The sequence below is a fragment of the Achroia grisella genome, unplaced genomic scaffold (genome assembly GCF_030625045.1).
Source record: "Achroia grisella isolate CSIRO2021 unplaced genomic scaffold, CSIRO_AGI_Agris_v1 utg511, whole genome shotgun sequence".
Lineage (NCBI taxonomy): Eukaryota > Metazoa > Arthropoda > Insecta > Lepidoptera > Pyralidae > Achroia > Achroia grisella.
Window position 1 is genome coordinate 6,309,590 of NW_026712905.1, and position 9,638 is coordinate 6,319,227.

The 9,638-nt window shown below is 31.4% G+C and overlaps 1 protein-coding gene across 1 annotated transcript; it reads left to right on the top strand.

Moving 5' to 3' along the window:
* The first annotated feature begins 4,514 nt into the window (after positions 1-4,514).
* LOC131846594 (uncharacterized) lies at positions 4,515-8,929 on the top strand. The gene is made up of 4 exons (XM_059195931.1): positions 4,515-4,542; positions 5,459-5,502; positions 7,223-7,361; positions 8,451-8,929. The coding sequence occupies exons 1-4, from the start codon at positions 4,515-4,517 to the stop codon at positions 8,927-8,929; spliced, it is 690 nt and encodes a 229-aa protein (XP_059051914.1).
* Positions 8,930-9,638: the final 709 nt, after the last annotated feature.

The window sequence follows — 9,638 nt, forward strand, 5'->3', positions numbered from 1 at the left end:
TTTTCAGAAAATATATTGAAGAGAAAACCTTCCGCTGTCTGGTTTTCCTATTTGTATGGGAGAGGGCGCGACTGTATTCGCCATAATAGGTACGTATCGTCTAAAAATACCATATTTTACAGGCTTTTCAATTGTGTACCTAAAGGTATAGGCGGCAAGGTGCATAAAAGCTTACCAGATAATGGAAAAGATGTGTATGTGTGCTTTTCAATTTTAGGGGATGTGTGAGTCAAGTTATTGGCGCATGCGTAGAGAGACCATGGCCGTGGCAAAAATCGATTGTCGGCGGTATGTGGGTGTTACGTAATGAGACGACATGTTAGGAACGGCGCTTGACGCTCACTCTAATTGGGAATAATATTATGATAGAAAAATCTGTTAATATGCCAACAAAACTCTGTTTAGATACAGATTATTTTATCACACAAGCGTATAAAGACGTGCTTTTACGACATATATGACGATAATATACAGAATTACTTTTTCGACAAATTACAATTACGAAGTTACTTATAAAAGTATTATTAAAGTTCAAAATAGAATGTTATAGGAGTAGGTGGAAAATGTCTACAGGATTACTCACTTTAGTGAATCACTGAGTAGTATAGAAGACATAGAATAATTATTAACTATGTTAATACATACTCTTATATATAAAAAAATAATCATAATTTTGTACGGGTATAATTTTTTTTTCATGAATTTATTTAATTATATTGAATTTATTTATTTAATTTTTATAGATAACATCTGGTATTTTAGAATGTATATTAGCTTGCATTTAATAATAGATACTTATATAGCGTGTCAAATAGTTTAAAACATACCAATTGAAAATTTTACTGTAAAAATTTCATCCAAAACTACTGTTGAAACACATTGAAGTTTAGGTATAGAGTGTAGTGAGTATATACATATATCATATTTTAATATCTGTACGATAAATGTGATATTTACTGATGCGTAGGTACCTATCTACGGAAGATATTGATACTGTATGACGTCGACTGAGTTCGTTATCAGAGATTAATCATACGCATATGCTATTTTTTCTATTTTTTTATTGGGTTGTTTGGTCTCTTGTCAGGTGCATGGACCTGTCCTACATAGATCTATTGTGGTCGCCCTTTTCAAAGTTCGCTACCTAAGAATATATTAAAAAACTACTGATGGTAGGTGGTAACCGGCGCCTATATACATGAAGCATCACATATCACTTTATCATGTGTTGTCCGTGATACCGCACATGTATTGCTAAGGTGTCATGCCCTCATTTTCTGTAATTTCACTGGCTTAGCTTATCACACTTAACCGAAATACATCTTACAAAGACAACTTACTGGCTAAAATATGTACCTACCCATGCTAATTGACTAAAGTAGACTGTACTGTCTACCTATAAACAAGATTGGATTTAGAGAATTTCAGACATAGTATCTATATGACATAGACCATTCATCGATTAAGAAAGCAAACAGAAATAGAAAATTCCAATGGAACAGAAAGCCGGCTCAGTTTTCATTTTCAGATTAACCTGCAATTTTCTGTCTGTTTGCAAACGCAAATAGCCTTTAAATGTATTTTAAAAATAATATTTATCAATTTGAAATTAGAACACCACATTTAGAACACCTATGTTGTATCGTTTCGTTTTATGAATTTATATACACACTTCTCGAACATTCCGCAGCCTTAGCAATAATAGCGTACAAAATGATTCTACAATTATTTTATTTAATTATTACATTTCTAATACTGCACTATTCCTCCATCAAACAGTTATTATTTCTGGTAATTTGCATGTAGCGATGATTCAGTATAAAAATTGAGAGTAATGAACTACCATGAACCTATGTATTATCACTTAATGAAATTAACACATCTTTTAACTCGTAAAAAAGTTTTATAACGGGTTGTTAACACAATTTTTTAAATCATACATGTTATTAGACATAAAGTACTTTTTGAATATTGAATATTTTGACTCTACATAAAATTATCATGATAACCCTTTGTCCTCCTAAATCTGCGTTTCAGTCTGTCTTGTAATTAGAGAAGAATGTAGCCTACTACAATCTAGATGATCTGATATATTTATTATCTATATTTAAATTTCAAGTTTACCTTGTCATGCATATATATATATATTGGTATGCTTAGTAAACACTTGCGGTGTAGTAGACATAAAAAGGTGTGGTGATATGCTTATCTATCTATCTTATTTTATAAAAATGTGTATGTTAAATTAAAAAAAAACTATATTTTAGAACAGTAATATAAATATACTTACTATACAATTACTTGTCCAATAACTCATTCATATGAACCTATGGGGTTCGTAATATGTGTAGGTTACCCTAACAACTTGTGGGCGCTAGATAGAAGTCCCAACGAATATAATGAACTTAATTTCTTCACAGAGAAGTAAGAAAGCGTTTATAATTCTGCTGGAAATTGAACGGAAATTGGACTGGCTTTTTCTCGCGACCTTTATTTAATGAACTAGCTATTCTCTAGCGAGAAGATATAGCTATCTAGCTTTGAAGTAAACCTTACTAATATTATAAAAGGAAAAGTTTGTGAGTATGGATGGATGGATATTTGTATCTCTTTCATGCAAGTACTACTGAACGGATTTTGATGATATTTTGCAGTAATATAGCTCATACATCAAAATAACATATAGGCAATAATTAAAAAGATATTATGTGAATTGGGTGAAATAAATGTCAAGTAAGTGCGATGCAAACGAGGTTGCGCGCAACAGCTAGTAAAATACACAACAAAAAACTGGACTAAGGCTAAAATATAGCATAGCTTTGTACCGGGGTAACAAGCTGTCTGCGTGACAATCAGACCTGGCATTATAGAAAGGTGATGTGTTCGACTGTCACACTGCCAAGGTTGTCTCAAAAACCAACTTTATAGATGACAAAAATAATGAAAACTAAGTATGGAAGTGAATTGTATTAAATGTACCTAAACAGGAATCATCAAAATTAGCTCAAAGTTGTTGAAGAGAAAAGAAAAGGATACAGAAAAAGTACCAAATACATAATTTGAAACTTCATTCTTTCGAAGTTTTTAAGTGAATATACAACGTTGAAAAGTGTTGTGTAGGTTTACGATAATTAAAGTTAAATGTCAGAATAAATTAAGTATATATTAGTCTATTTAATAATAAAGAATGACATTTAAGACTTTTTTTTGTTTTAAATTAAATACCTCTAAGTTCATTTTATGCAAAAAATCGACTTTGTTTTTGTTTCATGTTTAAAAAGTTCGTCGAGTTAGCCTTTATTATAAGTCGTTTGTGGTCTGTCTACCTATTTAAACTGCTTGGTACAAAGCAAGCTGGGTTTTAGGTTCGAAATATATGGGTGAAATTTCATAGGAACATTATCAGTCATTTATTTATATAAGACATTTTAACAATTTATATACACTAAGAATAGCCGTTAAGTAACTACCGCATACAGTAAAATTAACGTTTATGGTATTCGATCAGCAGGGTGTAATCAAAATATGTTCTTAAATGGGGAAGTATCATATAACATAGGTATAATTTTGAACTCTAATGTTTTTGTAGTAGGTTTAAAATAGGTGTCTGCTTGCAGCTTTGCAAATATTTATAAAGAGGGAGATCAAAACTAGTTTGCCTCGCAGCTGACATTGATTGCCAAGTCCATTGCTCTCAATCATTTCCGGAATATTAAATACTTCCGTGATAATAATGATGCGGAATACTATCTATTAATTTGCGACAAATTTACATAACACATAAAAAAAATACCGTCATGACTATTGGGTTAGACAGAAACATTATGTATGTTATGGCACGTACAAACAAAGTAGGTACGAATTTGATATGCTCAAATTTCGCGGATTATATTCAAATCCAACGTCGTAGAGTCTAGTATAATAATTTAGAATGTGTGTTTGACCATCTGTTTGCTATTTATTTACTTCTAAACGGCTTAACAGCTCTTAATGAAATTTGGCTTCATATATATCACACCGGAAGACGCAGCGTGGGAAGGCCTCCAGCAAGGTGGACCGACGATCTGGTCAAGATCGCTGGAAGGCATTGGATGCGAGCAGCGCAGGACCGATTGTCGTGGAGATCTTTGGGGGAGGCCTATGTCCAGCAGTGGACATCTTCCGGGCTGCGATGATGATGATGATGATATATCACAAGAACGGACATAGCTAACTATTATCTAATAAAAAGATAAGATTCCAAAATTATATTCTTATTAGGCACTCTCTTGATGGCAATGACCAAATCACATTTTATTTCCACTTAACTTGAATTATACAAAGAACGAGGTAGCTGTTTTTTATTGGCTGAACCTAATCCACTTTAGCGTGAAATATTCAATGGAATAAATTGATTTCACAAATTTATAGCTACTTACTTAGACGAATATATTATACAAGTATTTTACAAACGGTGATATGGATTGTAGTTGAGTTCAATATTGTATCACATTTTTTCACAATGTTAATAAAATATGTTATGTTATTGCGTCTTTATAATAGGTAAGTAAAAGAGAACTTTTCATAAATATTTTATTTGTTAGGTAAGCATGATAACATTTTACATTGCAAGAGTTCCTGAAGGAAATATAGCTCTTAATGGTCTTAAAGTTTCCGCAGTTAATTAATACTGAAATCTAATTGAAATAAGTAATAATTTATAGTCGATGAGAAGAGAAATTTTGAATCCCGTAAGAACAAACATTGGATAGAGTCAGTCATAAAGAGTTTAGTAAGCATAAATTGGAAAAATCGCTCGTCTAATAATAATAAAATCTCTTAATAAATTGTACCAGTTGAAGAGCCTATTAAAATTTTCACTAAGCTTAATTTTTTTAATGTAATTGGAATGGAAAACAAGCTGAGGCCCACCTGGTGGTAAGCGATGACAGCACTACCTACATCACGTTAGCATGTGGCAGCCGAGCAGTGATATCGCTCACGCGTTGCCATTCCAGAGGACAGAGATGTCACGGACTCTTCTGTAATTTCGCTGGCTAATGCACCCTACAACCTAAATACAGCTTACTTACTTGCTGGGTTACCTCATTTGCACCTACTGTATACGATGTAAGTGCAACTGAGGTAACTCATGCAGACGACTCTTTAATATTTAACTTTTTTTTAATGACATTTTTTTTAATAAGTTTGGAATGACGTTTAGTCATTTAATTTTGGTTAGGTATATTTGTTTATATTTGTAAAGCCTTTAACGAGGTGTTGAATTGATTCTCGGCAAAAGATTGCAAATTATTGAAATGTAATAAGAGTTTTAAAATTAATTTAAAACTAACTTTTGTCATCGACTTTGCATACTGCTTACCTGTTTCTAGTCATCATTTTTAGATGGCACGCCAACTCGTTTCGAGTGCTGTATAAAAGTTAATTTAATACTCTATACCCCATTTCACGTTTTCAGTAACCCTCTTCATCCCGTTGCCGTCGAATCAACATTTTATTTGGGTAAGATATTTAATAATTCAACAAGGTTTTCTATTGGGATTTTGCGATTATTTTCATGTACGTACAATGTATCATGGAAATATTTATTCATTGTTCTCCTCTTTTTCTGGTTATGTGTGTTTAGAACTTATAGGTTCGTTTTGTTTCGAACTTTTTAACTTAGATGTGATACTTTTTATTCCATTTGTCAATTTACATTTTCTATTATACGGACGAAGTCTGTTATAATGCCGGTACATCATAATAGTAGGTATATGTATATGTAATGGGTACATTTGAATTATGTATTAATCATATTAATATTGAAAGGACATCCTTTTGTAATATACAAATTCAAGTTTCAAAATCGTTTTTCTTATATAATTTGGCCTAGGAGTTTTTATTAGCGTTTTATAATATTTAAGCATAAATTCTCGATGAATAATGGTTTTAAGACGTAACTATGATTCCTTTCGTGTCTAGAGGCTTCTTCTTCTTCTTTTTTCTATTAATATGGCTTCCATCGTATGGCAGTATGAGACGGTGATTTTCTGCCGATGTCAAGATTAGAAACGACGTGCACAAAAAAGAGGTATAACAGAAAACATTTTTGTACGCATATATTATTATAATATTACTAGGATTAGACATAGTTAGAAGGAATTAAAATAAGAATGAACAATAAATTTATACACTCTACAAACATTATAAATAGAATAGGGGCTGGAGTATAGTAGGCTAGTAGAGGGGCTTTTCACAAATATAACAGAGTGACAAATTTATTGATATTCTTTATAGACCTTCTTCAATGTGCAAAGAAATCTTTTTCTTCTTTATCTTATCTTGATTGAAATGGATGCAATTGTGCTGAAAAAAACTATTCGAAAATTTGTAATGAATATCAAGCAGACAAAGAAGATAAAAGTCGTATAAATAAAATAAAGCAAGTAGTCGAAAACTGTTCATTTGTAATAAAACACACAATATTCGCAATCAGAGTATAGGAAGACGTTACATGAAGGAAGGCAAAATAGGAACCGTGGGTAATCTTACAACTAAATAGTAATTATATATTTTTTTATTTATTAAAATTAAATGCACAACAAAAATAAAGGTGTATATAGCAGACTTATTATATAGCTTAGCATTTTTATTGCAGGCAACTTTGATATGAATAATTTCTCCAAAATGTTTCATCTTCAGGAGACGAGACCTTTTGGGGAAGATTTAATTTGGATGAGAGTCATTTTGAGGAAGAATTATTTTTCATTCAATAGACATTTTACTATACTACTGCTAATGTAATATTTTACTATACTAACGTTAATGCTTAGAACTATAAAGATTTATGTAAAAAATAGGTCTTCTGGAATGAAATAAAACTTTTTTATTCTATTTAAAAGCATATCTCGAGTGTGCATTAGTGTAAAGCTTCTTAGCGAAATGTTTCACTTAGTTCCTTTTCATTTCAAAGAAGTTTCCTTTGAAATGGAAATGAAAATGGACAGATAAAATTAAGACGACGTAAATTAAGTTGATTCCTTTTGCAGCTACTGTGCATTTTAATTTTGTAGAATTTTGACAGGCCTTAAAAATGAAACCACCTGATTGCAAATTAAATTGTTTTCTGTATGTACCTCCGGTATATTTAACGTTTTTAGTATATGCAGATATAGTATCTTAAACATTATTATTTTACTTTACTTATTGGAGTGAATAAGTGTGTTGTATTTTATTTTAGCCGCTAAGCACATGCATGTTGGCAGATCTATGCAACCACACATGGATACCGGAGTGTGGGCGGGAGAAAGACAAAGGACACCTCAAACTTTTCACCGATGAATGTGACTTATTAGAGTTTTCTTGTGATCACGATAAACGTGAGCATAATAATAATAATCTCAGGGCAATTCACACACTATCTAGACCCAAGTTCAGCTAAAGCTAAAGCTTGTGATATGGACACTAGATAACTGGTACAAATACAGATATATATATATATACAGAAATAGATATATTCTTTGTTTGTAAATACATATTTATTATAGAAAACACCCAGACCGATATAAACAATCACATTCAAATACAAATGTTTGTATTCATGAATGACGACCAGAGAAAGTATGGCGGTGTGCTAAACAGCTAGACCACCGAGACCATCTAGCGATTTTTTTTTATACTACGATGGTGGCAATCGAGCATAATGGTTACCGCAGCCTATGAACGCCTGAAACACTAGGTATCACATGCGCGTTGCCGATCCTTAAGAAACCTTAATATACCCTTCTTGAAAACCCCATGCTGTAGTTTTAGCATATCGCTACTATTTTTTAAAATTTAATGAATAAAATGAAGCTAATATCTAATACATAAAATCTCGTGTTACAGTATTTGATATCGAACTCCTACGAAACATTTTAATGTTTGGTGTAGAATAAATGGTAGGTCTGAGAGTAAACGGTAAGCTATTTTTTATACCCCTAGGTGAAAAGGGTAGCCTATCCAGAAATCATTTATATGGCAAACCGACGTTTGTCAGGTCAGCTAATATAATGTTTTTTATTATAGTTCTCGAGTTGTTTGTGTAAAACAATTATATTTAGGTCTAGATTAATCATAACGTTCAGGTATCTTGTATCATTATGACTGAAATGCATTATATTAGACTGTATTGTAATTGTAACAAAGTAGTTTTTAAAATTCTTATAATTGTATAAACTAAAGTCCCTGTGAACATAAGTTTTTCATTAAATTTAATGTCTACTATTTCTCATTATTAAAACCTTTTTCTCATGGATTGGTCAATGCGGAACTGTTTAGTTCCTATTCTTGTGGGAATTATGCTAATTCTTGTGAGATTTTATGTTGAATTGAGCGAATATTACCGTACTGCATTTACTATATGGTATTTTAATATTAAATTTAAAAAAACTAATTGCAGCCGACAATAAAATGTTTTATTATTTCAGAATATGAATTACTGAATTATTCAGACTGTTTCACCGCACCGACATCTTGCCCCATGGACCCACCTTGCCCATCTAATCCGACATGTCCCAACCATAGATTTCATAGAATGGGCCAACATTATGTGTTCCATAACAAACCCAGAAGAATGATAAGACCGCCTTCGATCCCGTCACCTTCTTTGCCATTGCGTATGCTGAAAGGCAAAACAAGATATACTCCGAAAGCAAAAATGAGAAGAATAAAGAATGTTAAGGAAAAAGTTAAAAAATCTACCACAATGATGCTACAGATACAGAAAAATAAACGTTTTATAAAAAAGAGTAAAGTAATTAGCAACATTCAAAGGAAAACAATTGTGTTGAAGAAAGAAACACTCTTTAGAAATGGGAAGAAGTTAATAAGGGTCATAAAAGGTCTTGCGCCTATAGCAGTTACTAAAAAGTATGTCATTGTGGATTCTGATTATCTAGAAAACTAATAAAAATCTGACGATCTCTTCATAATAATTATTATATAATAGTATATACGTAGTAAACGATTGATATAATTAGATATTTTTTATTAAGGTAAAATTTATACCTAAAACTGGTTATCTATACTTTGAAAAGGAGCTTGGATGTTAAAAATACGGATTATTGGATATTGAATGAGACGTAGATCTACCAATACTAAGAATTTGTTTCACCACAAATCTGTACGCTGAAGAAATGTAGTTTAGATTTATCATTATATTTTTTATTTTGCGGGTGAAGAAAATTAAGGAGACTGTAATCTTTATGCTTAAGATTCAGGCAGTACACCCCAAAAAAATATTGATACCGGAATTTTATTTAAGTTTCTTAATTACTAAGAAATAACCCACTTTGCCTATCATGAAAGTAATCGGAGAATGCTCTAGAAAGTACGACTTTAAAGAGTAAATGTATAGCATAATTATAAAGTAGACAACATACATATTAATGATGATACAGTATAGATTCATTTTTCTATTTTATATAATTAATTACTTTAGTGCTTAACCGTTTTAAAAAAATAGACATGAGTTATCTGTTAATAATATAATGATTAGAGAAATAAAAGAACATTTTTTGTGTACATCAAAGAATGTTTTTCTACTAAGTCGTAATAGTATTGTTGGTAGTTATAATTATATTAGAATCATAATCATAAACCACTTTAAGTGTCAA